Below are 20,675 nucleotides of genomic sequence, written 5' to 3' on the forward strand. Positions count from 1 at the left end.
AGAGGCTTTAATGCCCCCCCCTTTCTTAATCTTCAAACACATCCCTATCAGTCACTATTATCTTCGTTCTCTTAGTTTATCTTTATTAAATACCTCACTAAGTTATCTTATTTGATTGGTTACTCAGTTGTTTACAATCTGTTATCCATCTCCTCAAACATCCCAACAATATGAGCTCGGAGATCTCATCTGACTCCCTAATTGCTGTATCCCCAGTGCCGAAACCAGTGCCTAACCCACAATAGATGTTCAATAAATAGCAGCTGGATGACTGAATACATTTTTATTAAAGTAGTCACACTCCAAAATTTTCTCCCTTGTGATTAAAATCACAAATTCCCAACTGTACTAGTTTAGAAGTCGCAGACTGTCTTAATGCAAAATTATTCAGAGCACAGAGAGCTCTAACTAAACTGTTAATCTTTAGCACCAATGCTTTAACTGAATTAACTAGTTCAGAAGCAAGCACTGAACTGACAACTACATGAAGCCATGTTGATTCCACGGCTGATTATGCAGTCCTAATACCCACATGAAACTAGATGGAATGTATCAGCTTCTATGCAGCTTCTAAGTCCATTTCTGTCTTTTTGCTTCTAATATACACAAGGCAAAAAAATAAACTATTTTAACATATTTTCAATTTCTGAAAAACAAAGTCTGTAAAATTATGCCCAAAAATGTCCGTGACAGAAAACAGAGCACATTCCATGTTTAAAATATGCCTTGACTCAATGTGGTGCCAAAATATGAACCAGATCCTGAGAAACAATATGCATCTGATGAGAAAACAGAGGAGTCAAAACCTAACATTTTTCTCAGCTGACTTTTTAAAAGAGAGCTTAGCTAAGCATTAAATAAGATGTGTAAGTATACAATTTCAGTTTAGAAATTAAATTCATAAGCAAAATTCATTATTTCTGGTACTAATTTCTTTAGAGAAAATGCAAATGTCTGAATGATTCCTATCTTACAAATTATGAGTACATCAATATTTCCCTCCTATCCTGCAGCTATATTTCATTGAATAAATGACATATTTCCTCCCAGCATTTGATTTTGAAGGGCAACTTACATTCATATACTATTTCTTTAAGGCCAAAAAAAGGGGGTAGTCTTAGGGACACCTGGATGGCTCTGTCAGTTGAGTGTCCAACTCTTGATTTCAGCTCAGGTCATGATCCCAGGGTTGTGGGATCGAGCTCCGCATGAGGCTCTATGCTGAGTGTGGAGCCTGCTTGGAATTCTCTCTCTCCCTCTCTTCCTTTCTCTCTCTCACCTTCAGCCACTCTCCCCTGCTTGCACATGCTCTCACCCTCTCTCTCTCTCTCAAATTAAAACAAATGTTTTTAATTTATTTTTTAAGTTTATTTATTTTGGGAAAGAGAGAATGTGAGCAAGAGAGGGTCAGAGAGAGAGGGAGAGAGAATCCCAAGCAAGCTCCACACTGTCAGCGTAGAGCCGATGCGGAACTCCAACTCACAAACTGTGAGATCACGACCTGGGCTGAAATCAAGAGTCAGGTGCTTAACCGACTGAGCCACCCAGGCACCTACCAAAAACTTAAAATTTTTTTTAAAAAGTGGTAGTCTTAAATGACTACCTTCCTCTAAAACAAATTTTAACAACATTGTAGATTTTTTAAAAATTTATTTGGGGGCGCTTGGGTGGCTCAGTCGGTTAAGTGTCCAACTCTTGATCTCAGCTCAGATTTGATCTCAGGGTCACGAGTTCAAGCCCTACATTGGGCTCTGTGTTAAATGTGAAGACTACTTAAAAAAATAATAATAATGAATAAAAAATAAAAATGGTTAAAGGACTTCAATAGTTATTTCTCCAAAGAAGATATATAAATGGCCAATAAGCACATGAAAAAATGCTCAAAACCTTTAGACATTAGGGAAATGAAAATAAAAACTACATGATACCAATTCACACCTACTAGGATGACTATATTAAAACCATAACAAAACAAAATGGAAAATAACTAATGACAAGAATGTGAAAAAATTGGAACCCTCGTACATTGCTGATAGGAATATAAAATGGTGCAACCACATTGTAAAACAGTTAGGCAATTCCTCATAAAGAAAGTTAAACAGGGGTGCCTGGCTGGCTCAGTCAGAGGAGCATGCGACTCTTGACCTCAGGATCGTGAGTTCGAACCCCATGTTGGATGTAGAGATTACTTAAAATAAATAAGGGCACGTGGCTGGCTCAGTCAGTGGAGAGCACATGACTCTTGATCTTGGGGTACTTAGGTTCAAGCACTACGCTGGGTATAAAGATTACTTAAAAATACTGGGGCACCTGGGTGGCTCAGTCAGTTGAGCATCCAACTTCGGCTCAGGTCATGACCTCACGGTTTGTGAGTTCGAGCCCCACGTTGGGCTCTGTGCTGACAGCTCAAGGCCTGGAACCTGCTTCGAATTCTGTGTCTCCCTCTCTCCCTGACCCTCCCCTGCTCATGCTCTGTCTCTCTGTCTCTCAATAATAAATAAACATTAAATATATATATATATATATAAAACTTAAAAATATTTTTAAAAATGAATCTTAAAAAGTAAATGAATAAAAATTTTTAAAAAAAGAAAGTTAAACATAAAATTACCATATAACCCATAAATTCCACTCCTAGGTATATACCAAAAAGAATTAAAAGCAAAGACTCAAAAACATATGCTTGTACACCAATGTTCATTACATTCACAAAACTCAAAAGGTGGAAACCCAAAAATATTCAGTAACACATGAATGGATAAACAAATTGTGATATATACATACAATGGAATACTATTTAACCATTTAAAGGAATGAAGTTCTGATACAAGAACTTTGAAAACATCATCCAAAGTGAAAGAAGCCAGATATGAAAGGAAAACAGTGTATAATTCCACTTATATGAAATATCTAGAACAGGTAAATTTCAAGGAGACAGAAAGTACATTAGAGGCTATCAGTGGCTAAGAGGAGAGAACAGTGAGAAATCATTGGTTAATGGTCAAATTTCTGTTTGGTGTGTAAAAAATTTTGGAAATAGAAAGTTGCCACAGTAGAAAAAAATCAAGACAGTGGTAAAAGGTTACAATTTAGAAATATGAAGGTAAATAAAAGATGAAAAACAAAAAAATTTAAGTAGTTTTTTTCTGGAAAGTAAGAATCATGAACAGGGAAAAACAATGTTTGATTTCATAATGTGTATAAATTCTTTGACAAAAATTTAAAAGATCAGTGGTTGTTGGGAATTAGGGGGAGGAAGGAATGAAAAGGTAGCACACAGAGGATGTTTAAGTCACTGAAACCTCTGATATATAATGGTAGCTAAATGTCATTACATATGTGTCCAAACCTACAGAATGTACAACATCAAAGACTGAACTGTCATGTAAACTATGGATTCTGAGTGATGATGATGTGTCAGCATGGGGTCATCAATTGTAACAAATGTATCGCTCTGGTAGGGGGGTGTTGATGATGAGGGAGGTAGGAGGACAGGAGCTATATGGAAAAAAAATCTCTGTACCTTCTGCTCAATTTTGCTATGAGCCTAAAACTAATCTAAAAAATAAGGCCTTGGGGAGCCTGGATGGCTCAGTCGGTTAAGCATCTGACTTCGGCTTAGGTCATGATCTCACTGCTTGTGGGTTCCAGCCCTGTGTCTGGTTCTATGCTGACAGCTCAGAGCCCGGAGCCTGCTTCAGATTCTGTGTTACCCTCTCTCTGCCCCTCCCCCACTCATGCTCTGTCTCTGTCTCTGTCTCTCAAAAATAAACATTAAAAACATTTTTTAATTAAAAAATAAAATTAAAATTAAATCCTATTAAAATTAAAAATAAAGGGACAGGGAAAATTGATTAGCTATATGGAGGAGAAAATAAAACTGGATTACAACTTCACATTACTCACAAAAAGCAATTCTGGATTGAATAAAGACATAAATGTTAAATACAAAACTTGAGAACTTTAAGAAAAAACATAGGGGGGCGCCTGGGTGGCGCAGTCGGTTAAGCGTCCGACTTCAGCCAGGTCACAATCTCGCGGTCCGTGAGTTCGAGCCCCGCGTCAGGCTCTGGGCTGATGGCTCGGAGCCTGGAGCCTGTTTCCGATTCTGTGTCTCCCTCTCTCTCTGCCCCTCCCCCGTTCATGCTCTGTCTCTCTCTGTCCCAAAAATAAATAAAAAACGTTGAAAAAAAAAATTTAAAGAAAAAAAAAGAAAAAACATAGGAAGTTTTCTTTATGATCTCAGAACAAAGACTCATTTCTTTTTTCTTTTTTTTAAGTTTATTTATTTACTTTGGGGGAGAGAGAGTGCGTGTGCAGGAGCACGAGAAGGAGAGGGGCAGAGAGAGAAAGGGAGAGAAAATCCCAAGCAGGCTCCATGCTCAGCAGCTCAGCACAGAGCCTGACACAGGGCTTGATCCCACAACCGCAAGATCATGACCTGAGGGGACATCAAGAGTCCGCCGCTCAACCAACTGAGCCAAACAGGCACCCCAGGACTCCTTTCTTAAGCAAAACACAAAAAAACAGAAGAAAAGATTAATAAACTAGAATACATTAAAATGTGAAACTTGTGTTTATTTAAAAAACACCATTAAAAAATAAAAAAATTATAATAAACCATCAAGCAACCCAGTATAAAATCTGACAGAAGATACAGTTTTTATATCTTCAGAAGAAAAAATATATCTCCAAAAAACTTTTAAAATGATGCACAACTACATTAGTAACTAGCAAGGTGCAAATGAACATCATAAGGCTATTACTTCACAATAATCAGATTGGCAAAAATGAAAATGTGTAACAATAATGGGTGTTGGCAAGGATGTGGAGCAACAGGAATTCTTACACTCTGCTGGTGGTAATGTAAATGGGTACAAACTCTTCAGAAAATAACTAAGCCAAATATAGTAAAAGTAAGTATGTACTTAAAGACCTAACAAGTCTGCTACTAGATACATACTGTAAAGAAACTTTTGCACATATAAAACAGAGGATGGCTACAAGGCAGTAAAAACATAAAAAATATGTCATAATAATACAGAAAAACAGCAACCTAAACTGACTAGACAATGGAAAAAATTATAGTGTATTTCTAAAAAGAAAACCAAACTGCACTGAAAATAAACTATAACCTCACTTGTGAACATGAGTGAATCTCAAAAACATCTTGGATTAAAAAAAAAAAAACAACACCACCAAAGTGAAAAAAAATCCAAGACAGCATTAACAGCATCAATATAAAATTAGAAATCATGAGGCCCCTGGCCTCAGTCAGTTGAGTATCTGACTCTTTATTTCAGCTCAGGTCATGATCCCCCAGTTTGTGGGATCGAGCCCCAAGTCAGGGCCCTGACAGTGCAATGTCTTCTTGGGATTCTCTCCCTCTCTGCCCCTCCCCAACTCAACACTCACTCACATGCATGCACTCTAAATAAATAAGTAATTTTAAATAAGAAATCATATAAAACAGCATACTGTTTAGGAATACACTTATACCTAATAAAGTATTTAGAAAAAAAGGAAGTAAGGGTAAACAAAGTGAAGATTTCCCCGGTGCAAGAAAGAGAAATATGAGCAGAGAGAGGACTTCAAAGACACTAGTAAAGCTCTATACTCTGTCTCCCAAGCTAGGTGTTCGCTTCATCATTCTCTCTACTTTAAATGTAGGATATTCAGAGCTTTATATGTATAATATACTTCATAACAAAAATTTTTTGTTTAATTAAAGGGAAAAACAACCCTGACTTTACAGTGTCCATAATCTTATGAAAGAACACACAGCAGAAACAGTTTACATAATAGTGTATAATATGCTAAGTGCTATACTAGAAAGGTTGTAAAATATGCAAAACAATATTATATATGTCTTAGGGATACAAAGATACACAATAACATTATAAAGAGATACATAAAAAATTTTAAATTTAGAAGATTGGTTACTTCTGCCAAGAAGGGAGGGAGTGGCAATGGAAGGCAGTTCTGAGAAGTGTTCACCATAACAGTAAAAGTTTACTTCTTCAGTTGTCTAGTGGATACTGTCCTTTATCAACTTTTTGAAAGTCTTAAATACTTCATAATAATTTCTCACTTATAATTTAAAGTAATTTTTATTAAATCTAGAAAAAAAGAGAATAGCATAATAATCTCATATCTGAGGGACAATAACTGCCTAAGAAATATATCTTAGAGAGCCTAAGTGGTTCAGTCAGTTAAGTGTCAGACTTTGGCTCAGGTAATGATCTCACGGTCCATAAGTACAAGCCCCATGTCGGGCTCTGTGCTGACAGTGCAGAGCCTGGAGCCTGCTTCTGATTCTGTGTCTCCCTCTCTCTTGACCCTCCCCTGCTCGTGCTCTGTCTTTCTCTCTCTCTCAAAAATAAACAAACATTTAAAAAAATTAGAAACGTATCTTGAATAAAATATGCTCAAACACATGAAAACAATGTTTGTCAATGAAATGTGATATAACTGAGATTCTTTAAAAAGCTAGAGAATGTTGGGGCGCCTGGGTGGCTCAGTCGGTTAAGTGTCCGACTTTGGCTCGGGTCATGATCTCGCGGTCCGCGGGTTCGAGCCCCGCATCAGGCTCTGTGCTGACAGCTCAGAGCCTGGAGCCTGTTTCAGATTCTGTGTCTCCCTCTTTCTCTGACCCTCCCCTGTTCATGCTCTCTCTCTGTCTCAAAAATAAATAAATGTTAAAAAAAATAAAATAAAATAAAAATTAAATTAAATTAAATAAATAAATAAAAAGCTAGAGAATGAGAAAAAATATCAAATCCAACAAGTTTATCAATATAAATTATGAGGTCTAAATTCAAGTGGAGAAAGAAATGATCAGATTTATTTTTTTAAAAAAAGACGTAAAAATCACAAGAAAAACTGCACAGCCTTATAGCAATTAAAATTATGCAGAAATTATACAACTTCGAGTTGCCTCATTGAAGAAAAAAGTCATTTAACAGTTTCCTCCCACCTATATGTTCTAGCATTTTGTCCTAGTACGTGAAAACCATTATCAAAAGGGCCTTTAAAAGTCCTTAACTAATGTTGGGGCGCCTGGGTAGCTCAGTCAGTTAAGCATCCAACTGCAGCTCAGGTCATGATCTTGAGGTTTGTAAGTTCAAGCCCTGCATCAGGCTCTGTGCTGACCACTCAGAGCCTAGAGCCTGCTTTGGATTCTGTGTCTCCCTTGCCCTCTGCACCTCCCCGCTCATGCTCTCTCTCTCTCTCCCACAAATAAACATAAAAAAAACATTTTTAAAAGTCCTTAACTAATGTGTACTTTCTCATTTATCTAAAAATGTGTATTTGTTTACAAAATTTCAAGAGAATTCTTTTTAATTATGGGCTTTCTCTTCCCTAGGAAAAAGGTCACCCTGTCCCTTCTCAGAACCAGTAAAGACTGCTCCCCCTAGTGCCAACGCATAGTCATTGTGGTGACTGACAAAAGAAGCTGTCACTTGCTTTATATTTCTGAGAAAACTAAAATCTGATAGTGTTTACTTGCTGACCTCTAATTAGAACTGAAGATCTTTAATTAAAAAAAAAAACTGAAGATATTTTTAAAAAATTTCTTAGAACAAAATCTCTATCTTTATCCTCTTTTTTCCTTTGCAATGACTACCAGTTTCAATTATCTAAGATAATCAATTATCTAGATTCAATTTAATCTGAGATTAAACACCTAAATGGGAGCGATAATTTAATAGAATCCTTTTGAGAAAATCAAGCACCTGGAAGATGATTTAGAGCAATCTCTGACCATATTTGAGCCTGAAGATGTTGGTTCAATATCTTCATTTTGCCTTCTTAATTCTTTCTCTCTGTTCATTTCTTCCTCTTTTTCTCTTGCTTCTGAAAAGATTAAAAAATTTTCCAACAGTTACTCTTCAAAATTTTTCACTATTAATAAAGGCTAAAAATTAACATAGTCACAGAGATGTAACTTAGAGCGGTCCCAGTAACAGCAAAAAATTATCAACCTACATGTCTAACAATGGGAAAATAACTATTGTAAACCACGATAATATAAAATACAGTCAATAAAATTAGTGATGGAAAATGTACAAATCTGGGAAAAATAGTAACAGATGCGCTAAGCAAGATTAGCATGTGAATAGCATATGAACCACAATGTACTATCTAAAAAGATACGGGAGGAGTCTGGCTGGCTCAGTCAGTGGAACATGTAATTCTTGATCTCGGGGTTGTGTGTTTGAGCCCCACATTGGATGTAGAGATTGTTTAAAAATAAAGTCTTTAAATTAATTAATTAATTAATTATTAATTAATAAAAATAAAATAAAAAGATGTGGAAGGTTATAAGTAAAAAAGTATCTAAAAGTAAGATCTTAGGTAATTTTACTTTTCATTTTCAATGTTTTACACTATAAACAGAATTTTGTTCATTCCTAGGTCACCTGGGTGACTCAGTCAGTTAAGTATCCAACTTTGGCTCAGGTCATGATCTCATGGTTCACAAGTTGAAGCCCTGTGTCGGGCTCTGTGTAAAAAAAACACATTTTGTTCATTTCTGAATTTCCCACACTGGATTTGTGGTCAAGGACTTCCCACAAAAACCATGAGAAAATTTCAGATTTCTAGAGTTATTTACCTTGGAAAGACAAAAACAAATATCCAAAGAAATTAAATCTTTTTCCTCTGATAATCTCACTCTACAATTGAGGGACACATAGGAAGGAAATTAATTATATGAACAGTCTGGTTCTTAACTACCATGATCCTCAATAACTTAAGATAATCTTTAACATTTTTTCTTAATGATGAAAAAACAATACACCCAAACTTAGGCACTATTAAAGGGTACTTATTAATTGGAATGTTGTACTCTTTAGGGTCTTTTGTTGCTAGGACCTGGACGATGAGAAACAAGGAGATAGCAAGCAAGTGTCAACAAGTAACTAGATATCCTCTGAATTCAAACAAGGAAGATTAAACTCTGCGGGAAGAGGTAAGGCAAATACATTCTACAGCCCTAGCTTGTGTTCATATTTTTTGTGCTCACCACTGGGCTAAGGTGACTTAGAAGTTGACAATTCTGCACTCTGATGCTGAGGTTGAAAAAAATAAAAAAGAGGAAGATAATGTCCTATAAGAGCTGCCCCGGGGCACCTGGGTGGCTCACTCAGTCAAGCGTCCCATGTCAGTTCAGGTCATGATCTAACAGTGGGCAGGTTCAAGCCCCCTTGTTGGGCTCTGTGTTAACCAGCTCAGAGCCTGGAGCCTGCTTTGGATTCTGTGTCTCCCCCTCTCTCTCTGCCCCTCCCTGCTCACGCCTATATCTCTCTCCTTCAAAAATAAACATTAAAAAACAATTTTTTTTAAAGAGTTGCCCTGCTTGGCTCCTACCCTCATCCTGCTTCTCCAGTCAATCCCTCTGTACTCTACAGGGTGGGAGGAGAGGGGTTCGGGGGTGAAAAACACTTGGACATTTGATCCTAGGCTCAGGTCTTGGGGCAGTTCTGACCTTACTCAGTAAACAGTACCTCGGCATACATTATTAGCTATCCAACAGCCATTTATCCCTTTTTCCCTTGCTCCGAAAACCACAATTTTCTCCAGATAAGAGCAAGTTCTTCAGCAGATCCTGGGCCCCTCCCCGCCCAGAAAGGGTTAAAACTTGATTCCAACTCAACTTTATCACTCTTGTCAGTGGCTGTTTTTTGGAGCTGATGTGCCACACTAATACTAGTTAATTAAGATCTGAGGAGAAGCCAGCCGGAAGAAAACTTGAGAAAGGTTTTCTTACTTCTTTTCTTTATTTTGAGAGAGAGAAGAAGAGAGAATCCCAAGCAGGCTCCACTCAATCCCATGACCTTGAGGATCATGACCTGAGCTGAAATCAAGAGTCAGTTTAACCAACTGAGCCACCCAGGCACCCCTTACTTTTAAAACATATATCAAACAGTATCCTTTCAGCCTGTGGAGGTGGTCATCTGCATGTAACAAAATTTCACTTACAATTTTAGGTCATGAGAATATACCCAGCTTGGGACAAGCCAATACCCTACAACTGGCAAAGCAGAAAAAGAGGGAAAAACTTAATGTTCTTCAGGTCAGGACTCAAGATGGAAGAGCCCCATTCCAGAGTTATTGTCATGTGCAACAGTACATTTTTCTTAGTTGTGCCATTTTTATTTTTTATTTAAAAAAATTTTTTAATGTTTATTATTTTTAAGAGAGAGAGAGAGACAGAGCATGAGCAGGGGAGGGGCGGTGAGAGAGGGAGACACAGAATCCAAAGTAGCCAGCACAGAGCCTGATGCGGGGCTCGAACTAAGGAGCCGTGAGATCATGACCTGAGCCAAAGTCAGACACTTAACCATCTGAGCCACCCAGGAGCCCCTTGAGCCATTTTTAATTAGGTCTTCTAGGACTTCTTTGCAAGTAACAAAAAGTATCTTAATAGCAACCTTAATTTAACAAAAATTAGAGCAGCTAATACTTAACATGGAGCTAACTATGTATGAGGTATTGTTTTAAGCACTGCCTATAAATTAACTCTTTTAATCATCATAACGACCTCTGAAGTAGATATTATTTTTTTAGCTTTATTGAGGTATAGGTGACAAATAAAATTATAAAAGATTTAAAATGTACAATGTAATATAATATACATATACATTATGAGAGGATTCCCTCCATGGAGTGAATGAACATATCCATCATCTCACATATCTACCTTTTTTTTTTTTAAGTGAGAACATTTAAGTTTTACTCTCCTAACAATCTCAATTACACGATACACTTGAAGTAGGTACTATTATTCTCACTCTACATTTGAGAAATCTATGCCATTGAAAAGTCAAGTAACAAAGCTATAAAGTCCCAAAACAGTGAATTGAGGCTCCAAAACTGGATCTTTCTGAGATGTGACCAGACTTTCTTAAGAGACTAAAATTATCCAATGAGCACCACCCACCTTAAGTAACAATTTGCCTGCCTTTCTCTCCAAGAGGCAATAAAGCCCAGCCCTTCACTGCATGCTTGTGGCCAGACTATCCGGAAACTGGCCCACCCACCTGCTCAACTAGAGTTCCTCAGCAGAGGATAACTACTCCAAACTACTTGTCCCTAGTGAATCATCTAATTTTTTAATTTAAAATTTTAATTTTTTAACACTAGAAAGGGTCTTCTTTATTTTTTATTTTTTTTTAATTTTTAAAATGTTTTTATTTATTTTTGAGACAGAGAGAGACAGCATGAGCAGGGGAGGGGCAGAGAGGGAGACACAGAATCTGAAACAGGCTCCAGGCTCTGAGCTGTCAGCACAGAGCCCGACACGGGGCTCGAACTCAGAGTGTGAGATCGTGACCTGAGCTGAAGTAGGACACTTAACCGACTGAGCCACCCAGGAGCCCCATCACCAGAAAGGATTTTCTAATCAGAGAGGTTCTTGCCATCACCTGATGCTTCATTAAAGCAAAGGATAAAGATAAAAGGGGGATTAAGACATTTTAGAGGAAAAAAATTTTTCTTCCTCATTGTTAACTGAGGACAAAAACCAAAACCAAACAGAATTCAGTAGTCTATAACTCCCTGACAGAGGGTATCATTTCATGCACTTTGACCCAATGTGGAACCAAGCACACCGTAAGCACTGTAAAAATGCTCTGTATCTTCCCTCAACCAAAATGAATTAATCTACTACCCAACACTTAATTTTATACTTCCAAGCACCTCATTTTATTGTTCTCTACCTTCAGTTATCAACTATGGACAGCCATTTCTGCAAAAGCCCCTCCAAATGTACGCAATTTTTGTCTAGATTAGCAGCAAACTATCCAAAACCTCCATGTCCCATCTGGGCTGATTCACACAAACTGCAGACTCAAAAGAATGTAATTCAGCAGCTGAAAATCTCAGAGCCAATCATTATAGCAACCACTTAACTTGAAGAAATGAAACTTAAGATAAAAGAAATAAAGGGGTGCTTGGGTGGTGCAGATGGTTAAGTGCCCAACTCTTGATCTCCATGATCTCAAGTCTGTGAGTTCAAGCCCTGCATCAGGCTCTGCACTGATGGCGTGGAGCCTGCTTGGGATTCTGTCTCTCCTTCTGACCCTTCCCCACTTGTGCTCTCTCTCTGTTTCTCTCTCAAAATAAATAAACTTAAAAAAAAAGTAAAAGAAATAAAATTACCAGAAATAATAGCTAAAATAAATGTTCTCTAATCATGATACTCTTTTTACCCACGGGACTTAAATCTTGCTAAATGTTTTTGTTATTCTACTTTAAAATAATTCATTACCCTACAAATTTCACATAAATTTACATTGAATTTAATTTTTTTAAATGTTTATTTATTTTTGAGAGAGAGAGAGCACAAACAAGGGAGGGGCAGAAAGAGAGAGAGAGAGAGAAGAGACACAGAGGATCCAAAGTGGGCTCCGTGCTGACAGCAGTGAATCCTGATGTGGGGCTCAAACTCAGGAACGATGAGATCATGACCTGAGCCAAAGTCGGATGCTCAACTGACTGAGTCACTCAGGTGCCCGTAATTTTAAATATTTATTGCCAAAATACCAGGAAGAATAAGAACATTTTAACTACATTTATGATGTATCTTCATTAAATATTTAGGGATATAACCATTATGTACCCAGCTCTGTTAGGCACTGCAAAAATGAAGAACAAAGTTCTTATCCTTAATACGTGAACAATATTAAGATAAAATCTATAGTATTTTTTAAAGTGTCATGGAAACAAAGCCATTATATCCAAACAGGTTTTTAAAGAACACCTAGTGGGGTGCCTGGGTGGCTCAGTTGTCTGAGCATCCGACTTCAGCTCAGGTCATGATCTCACAGTTCGTGGGTTCGAGCCCCACATCGGGGCTAACAGCTCAGAGCCTGGAGCCTGCTTCAGATTCTGTGTCTCCCTCTCTCTCTGCCCCTCCCCTGCTCACACTCTGTCTCTCCCTCTCTCTCAAAAATAAATAAACATTAAAAAAAAAAAAGAACACCTAACAAAAGTAAAATATGAGGCCTTAAATGATGAGGTAGTATTCAACCAGGTAGAGAGACCATTTCAAGTACACCGGAGGGGGGAAAAAAAAAACCTTTAAGCTTTTCTAATTTCTAAAATGTACGGGACAGATTTTCTTTTCAGGATCATTAAATCATCCATTGAAATCATTTTCAAATTCTTTCATTTTTTTTTTCATTTTTTCCAGTTACATAACTGAGAAAGTTCATAAATCCATCTAAAACATAGGCACAACCAAAATAAGCATTTGAATAAAAAAAAAATTGGGGGGGGGGGCGCCTAGGTGGCTCAGTTGGTTGAGCATCCAATTCTTGATTTCAGCTCAGGCCCTGATCCCAGGGTCGTGGGATCAAGCCCTGCATCAGGCTCCTTGCTAAATGTGGAGCCTGCTTAAAATTCTCTCTCCCTCCCTGTGCCCCTGTCCCCAGCTCACAATCTCTCTCCCTCTCTAAAAAAAAATAAATAAATAGGGGCGCCTGGGTGGCGCCGTCGGTTAAGCGTCCGACTTCAGCCAAGTCACGATCTCGCGGTCCGTGAGTTCGAGCCCTGCGTCAGGCTCTGGGCTGATGGCTCGGAGCCTGGAGCCTGTTTCCGATTCTGTGTCGCCCTCTCTCTCTGCCCCTCCCCCGTTCATGCTTTGTCTCTCTCTGTCCCAAAAATAAATAAAAAACGTTGAAAAAAAATTTTTTTTTAAATAAAAAAAATTAAAAAAATAAAAAATAAATAAATAAATAAATTTTTAAAAAGAAATCTTTCCTCCCCACTTATGTCCTCATAGTATTACAGTCCTAAAAAAGGACCTTTTATATGACTTAAACTTAGAGCTTTCAAAAAATTTAAAAACTTGAAAAAAAAAATTTGCACCACTACTATTTCCTGGCATTTTAAATAATGCATACTTTATTGAGGTTTTATAGTAATTCATCCTTTCTACTAGGGCATTTACCAACCAAAACAGTTCATATTCATATACACAAACTCGCTATTAAAAGGGACCAAAGTTTTTATTCTCCTCAAGTTTCATGTCAATGCTCACAGACTCCAGTCCAAACACAAGATAAATTATGCCCATATCAGTTTTTGAACTTTCAAGAAAAATAAGTCAAACTTTGGATTCATGTGTTTAGATCAGGGTAAAAACAGCAGTCTGAGGATATAATACTATATCCAAGTCCAACAATACTAAATCAAGGAAGTTCAATACATTTAATTCATCCACAAACATCACAGAAGAACTTGGTCCTGAGATAACGTTTCAAATTTTAAAAATGTAGTAACTCTTCACTACAAGTCCTCTCAGGTGCTAAACGCATATGTGCTTTTACTAAGAAAAACTCTAGCAATTAAAAGTGATATTTTTAGGGTGCCTGGGTGGCTCAGTCTGTTAAGCATCTAACTGCAGCTCAGTTATGATCTCATGGTTCGTGGGTTCCAGTCCTGCACTGAGCTCCACGCTGACAACTCAGAGACTGGAGCCTGCTTTGGATTCTGGGTCTCCCTCTCTCTACCCCTCCCCTACTTGTGTTCTCTAAATAAATAAATAAATAAATACATACATACATACATACATACATACATAAATACATAAATAAAGAATAAACAAATAATAAAAAATAAAAGTGACATTTTTCAAGTACTTAACTGTTTAAAAAGTACTATGCCCGGGGCACCTGGGCGGCTCAGTCAGTTAAGCGTCTGACTCTTGATTTAGGCTCAGGTCACCATCTCAGAGTTTGTGAGATTGCGCTTCATGTGGGGCTCTGTGCTGACAGCACACAGCCTGCTTGGGATTCTCTCTCTCCCTCTCTCTGTATCTCCCTCCCTAGCATGCATGTGCTCACTCTCTCTCTCTCTCTCTCAAAATAAACTTAATAAATAAATAAATAAATAGTCCTATGCTCAACATCTTAATCCTTTCAAGAACCCTCTAAGGAAGACCTTATTATCACTTCCACCTAACAAAGAAATTAAGGCTCTAAATTTGAAAACTCATCCAACATTATCTCTAACCTGATGTGTGGCTGACCCTCAAACCTAGGTCCTCCAACTCCAAATCCCAAGCTCTGTATCCATACAAAGGATTTTAAAACATTCTCTAAAGAAGCAGCGTTTTTCAAAAGACAGTATTACAGTTCCAAATTCAATTTAACCTTCTCAAGTATATATTGAGAACTTATCTTGCAAGGCATGGTATAGGGAACTATAGAACTTATTCAGGTGAATACGACAATCTCTGTGCCAAATGTTTCGTTATCACATGCTGAAAGAGGTAAATACAAGAATGCTATAACAGTATAAGCATTCACTAAAATGTTTAAAAATCAAACGGTTAAAGCATTTGTAAATAGGCCTCAAATACAAAATGTCTTTGTATCTTGTCTGATGATACCAAATTATTTAATATTTTTAAGTATGCTAAGGTAAGAGGATCGGGGGGCACCAGGATGGCTCAGTTGGTTGAGCATCCAACTTTGGCTCAGGTCATGATCTCACAGTTCACAAGTTTGAGCCCTGCATCAGGCTGGCTGCTGTCAGCACAGAGCCCACTTCAGATCCTTTATCCCCCTCTGTCTCTGCCCCTCCGCAACTTGTGCTGTCGCTCAAAAATACACATTTTTTTCAAGGATCTGTATCTCTTAAAAACATATACTAAAATATTTACAGGTGAAATAATGTCTCAGATTTGTGCCAAAATAATCTGAGAGGGGAAGTAAATGGAAATAACACCAGCCATGAATTATTATAGTACTTAAATCCGTGTGATAAGAGTTCATTACCATACTTTTGTGTATTGTGTGTGAGATTTCACATAATGACAGTCTTTTTAATAGTATATGTACATAGTGGGCCTCTCATCACACACACACACACACACACACACAAAAACAACTTATTCTTCCAAAGACCAAAAAAAATCACATGAAGCTCACTTTCCAAATATTAGGTATTACTGCTATATATCATTTTAAACCAAAAAGGACAACTGGCAGAACAACAGTCACTTAAATTTGTCTAAAAGTCCTATCTCTGATTTCTAGCCCGTTTTACTCTATCAGGATACATCTATTCCTTCTCCAGTGTAACAACGATCTGATTCAGATCCAAAGAAAGCAGTAGAGAAGTCAGTCTACTTGGAAGACCCCAAGGCGCTTTCCAGAATTGCCAACCGCCTGGTATCAAACCAGACAGTCTGGAAATTAAGGCCTTCGTTACATGTGTGATATAATTCATTAATGCAGGGGTTCAACAGCAGCAGCCACATTCACTGTATGTCTCAATTTTCTAAACTGAGTCAACACTCAGTGGTGTACACAGCTCTGAGTGCCACCTCTCGCCCAGCCTTCCAAATACTGGTTCCGCTGTAAGCAGGAAAAGAAAAAAATGAAATGAAAATCAGATAAAGGTGAAAGGAGAGGTAATAAAGAAACTGCTATTCTGATTCTTACAAATTAATTTAGAATCCTTGCTTGTTCACAGCACACACTTCAAAAAGATTTTAGCATCCAGGCTTTCTTATCCTACTTAGATGCAACTTTTTACGTTAAAAAAAAATAATAACCTCTGCTTCCAAAGGAACGAACACATGTGGTCTTTTAACAATTTTGAATTTTTTTTTTTTCTGTTTTTTTAGAAAGAAAGCGCACAGGAGCGGGGCCGAGGGAGAGAGAGAGAATCTTAAGCAGACTCCACACTCAGCACGTAGCCAGACAGAGGGCTGGATCCCACAACCCTGGATCATGACCTGAGTCCAAATCAAGAGTCTTGGATACTCAACCGACTGAGCCACCCAGGCACCCCTTTCTCAGTCTTCTATAACTGTCGATGTACTTGTTTAAAGCGTTTACAGGATTTAAACCAATAGAAAAGGACATAACTGTACTTCTTACCCAGTGTTTTCCGACTTCTCTCCACAGCCGTTCTTCGTGTTTGTTCAAACATTGCTTCCAAATCAAATGTTCGAGCTTTTTTTCCTAAACAGAAATAAGTAGCAGACTGTGATCTTCTTGCACTAAGCTGGGCAAACTTTAGGTACTCAATAAATACTTATAACCATTTAGTCTGTTTCATTTATAACATGGCTACAAGATAAGTATCTAAGAAGAACGAGTTTATTTCAGGGAATTTTTATTGACAGTCTCATCATTAACCAGCCAACTTTCCCATCCTCCTCTAATCCCCTGGACTCTACCCCTTAAACCTAACACTGCTGTCATAGGCAGAATGGAGAATGTTCACACCCTAATCTCGGGAACCTGTGAATATGTTATATTACACAGCAAAAGGGACTTTGTAGATGTAATTAAGGTTATGGACTTTAAAATAGATTATCCTGGTTTAAAACAGAAGATTGTCTTAATCTAAATCACAGAAGCCCTTGCAAGCAAAGATGCAGAACAGATACAGCAGAAGTCAGGGAGATATAGTGTGAGAAGGACTGGAAACACTACTTCATTTTAAGATCAAGGCAGCAAGATGACAAGTAATTCAGGTACCTTAAGGAGCTAAGAGACTCCCACCTGACAGCCACTAAGGAAACTGGGGCCTCAACCCTAAAACCACAGGAAATCAAATTCTCACAACAACCTGAATGAGTTTGGAAGCAATATATTTGTTTTCGTCGTGTTTTTTTATAGTAATGTCTACTCCATGTTAATAAGAATATGGTAAAAATGTCATTCTTACGTGATACTGACTTTTGTATAAATTGAAACAAACTTTCTGAAGGGCATTATGACAAAAATGTATCAGTTTTAAAAGACATATACCCAAATTTTTGGTTACTTTTTAATATTTATATTTTTTATTATAGTCCATTCTTTAGAAAACTACCCTATGAAAATACACAAAAATTCCTTTTACAAGACATGAAAGTTATTTCTAAAAATATTAACTTTAGTATTACTGAAAAAAATTAGAATTAGAAACTATGTAGGAGAAAGTTTAAAATATTACAAATTATACACATATTAAATGGACTACTATTCAGCCATTTTGGAAGAGCATTTTATAACATGGGAAAATTCTTAAGAGTATTAAGAATTAAATAAAGCATATAATTAAAAGTAATATAAACCTGTACACATATGATCTTAAGTTTCTTGATAAATACACAACAGGAAAAACTGGAAAACAAAGTTCTAAGTCTTGATTTCTAGATCACGAGATTATTAATGGCTTTACTTTCTTCTTTCTCATCTTTTGTGTTCTTCAGATTTCCTGCTATTAATATATGTTACTTTTGACATCAGAGAAGAAGCTAAAGAACTGAAACTAAGTACTGTAATAATACATAAGTATGCAGTATTTTTGCAAAAACAACTACCTAGAAGTAAAAATGTGGCATAAGACATTACCATAATAGATGGGTAAATGAACACTAACAAGAGACCTGAACACATTAGCCTGATATCTGTTCTGTCCAAAACCCAAAAGAAATGGAAAAACAATTTACGTCGCCTTCTTACAGACAATAATGTTTCCAACAGATGACTACATCTCTGTTTGAAATGTTTTTCTTTATCTCATAACAAGACTCCACAGAGAGATTGAAGTAACGATGCCGGGGAAGAAAAGCTTGAATCAAAAAGGATTTAATAACCGTTATAATATCACTTAACGGCTCACCTGTTACCAGAAAGGCCATCTCGTTACAGACCACGGTCAATGGTTAGCTCTCAGTCTCTGGACACAAAAAGACAACTCCCTCCACCAACCAATACCGCCCACCACGTGGGTCACAAAGCTACCTTTCTCTCTTACAAGGCTTTCCACTCGTGTCACCTGAGCTGGTCCCAACAGACAGGCAAGAATTGGAAAATGGATGGAGAATACCCAGAAATTGCAAGGTATACACACTAGAGTTAAAGTAACTAGGACTTGGCACAGCGGAGGGTGCGGAACAGAGGTGACAGCTGGGCCTCCCCTCTCAACCTGCGGTTCTTAAAACCTGTGCAAAAGGAGACGGAGCTAAGCGTAAGGCAGTCACTTACCGAACCCGGTGAAGCCCATGGTGACCGCCAGCTGCGGATCCGGTCCCGACGCGTCTGAGCCTGTCACTGGGGCAAAAGGAGGAGGAGACCTGGTTAGTGCGGCGACGCCGGCACCCGCTGGCCCTACCCACCCTGCCTAGGATCGCCCCACGAAACCCACCTTCACTGGGCCCCGGGCGTTCCATGGCCGGCCGCCTGCCGCAGAACTAGCCACAGCCACAGAACAAGCAGCTGCGAAAGACTCCCGGCAAAACCTACAGGAACTATCGCCTTTCAGGTACTGCGCCGCCGCCGGGGCCAAGAGCGTCACCTTCCGCGAAGGGATCGCGGCCCCCGGAGCTGCGCCGCCCTAGCGGGCTGGCGGGGCATAAGCACTGCAGAGACTACCTGCTAACTCCGCCCAGTGGCTGGGAACACCCCCCAGTTTTGTCAACACCCTTTCTTTTCTTTTTTTTTTTTTTTTTTTTTTTTGTATTTTGTAGATTTTATTCAATGACTATATATTATTGGTATACTAAGCATCTAGAAAAGATAGAGAAAGAATGAGTCCACAGGTCTTTCAAGGAACAAGTAAACCTGTGGAAGCCCTCAGAATTTATTTCTCAATCTTGGCTGCGTGTCAGTATGCAAAACACCTGGAGAGGTGTTTTGTTTTGTTTCATATTTTTTATTCAAGTATAGTGGACACACAAAGTTACACTAGTTTCAGACATACAGCATAGTGATTCAACTAATCTGTATATTATGCCCACAAGTGTAGCTACCATCTGTCACCATACAACACTATTACAACACCATTGATTAGATTCCCTTTGCTGTGCCTCTTGTCTCCATGACCTATTCGTTCATTCCATAAGTGGAAGCCTCTGTTTCACACTCCCTTTCCCCTCTTTTGCCCAACCACCTTCCCTCTGACAACCATCAGTTTGTTCATTGCATTTATGGGTCTGTTTCTGCATTTTGCTCATGTGTTTGTTCATTTCTTAGATTCTACATATGAGTAAAATCATATGGTGTTTGTCTTTCTTTGTCTTATTTCCCTTAGTATAATACCCTCTAGGTCCATCCATATTGTCGCAAATGGCAAGATCTCATACTATTTTTGTGAACATCCTTTATTTTTCAAGGTGCATTTACTGCCAAGATGACACAATCCTCACAGAACTCTAAAGAAAAGCCAATATACTCGCTTTCTTTGTGTTTTGTCCTCTATGAGGAAACCCTCACAACTCTCCACATTTTCGGTATATTTTAAGAAAAAAAGGTGTATTTACTACATGACCGACAAGCACATGGAAGCCAAAAAGACTTGAGTTGCTATAAGAGTTGCCAAAAAATGCTCTAAGTCTCATATTCTTAGCCCAAGCCTCCCTCTGTTAGGCATGATTGGTTATAGAGTTTCCCAGCTCACAGCAAGCATTCCCAAAGCACTTGATTCACATACTTACTATATTTTCACTTCATATTGGTTTTAATTTCTTCACAACACAACTCCTTATCTTAACTTCAAACTAATGGTATATTATTTAACTATATACTTCTGAATTCTAGCAAAACCATGTATAGTCCTAACAAGTGTTGCTGAACAAAAATATTTTCATAGAATTACTCATTGGCCCCACTATTACCTCAGTCTCCTATTTCAAATTATGCTTTAGCTGTACCCACTAAATG

At 37.9% G+C, this 20,675-nt stretch overlaps 1 protein-coding gene across 1 annotated transcript in view; it reads right to left on the reverse strand.

Moving 5' to 3' along the window:
* WDR70 (WD repeat domain 70) overlaps positions 1-19,286 on the reverse strand; it is a 298,120-nt gene extending 278,834 nt beyond the window's left edge. Inside the window, exons 1-4 of the mRNA XM_007095461.3 lie at positions 19,162-19,286; positions 19,002-19,067; positions 16,899-16,982; positions 7,737-7,857 (exon numbers count right to left, since the gene is read on the reverse strand). Of these exons, the coding sequence (XP_007095523.1) occupies positions 7,737-7,857; positions 16,899-16,982; positions 19,002-19,067; positions 19,162-19,186 (296 nt within the window). The 5' untranslated portion in view covers positions 19,187-19,286. The remainder of the gene's footprint in view (positions 1-7,736; positions 7,858-16,898; positions 16,983-19,001; positions 19,068-19,161) is intronic.
* Between the last annotated feature and the right edge of the window lie 1,389 nt (positions 19,287-20,675).

Source organism: Panthera tigris, chromosome A1 (assembly GCF_018350195.1).
Source record: "Panthera tigris isolate Pti1 chromosome A1, P.tigris_Pti1_mat1.1, whole genome shotgun sequence".
Classification (NCBI taxonomy): Eukaryota; Metazoa; Chordata; class Mammalia; order Carnivora; family Felidae; genus Panthera; species Panthera tigris.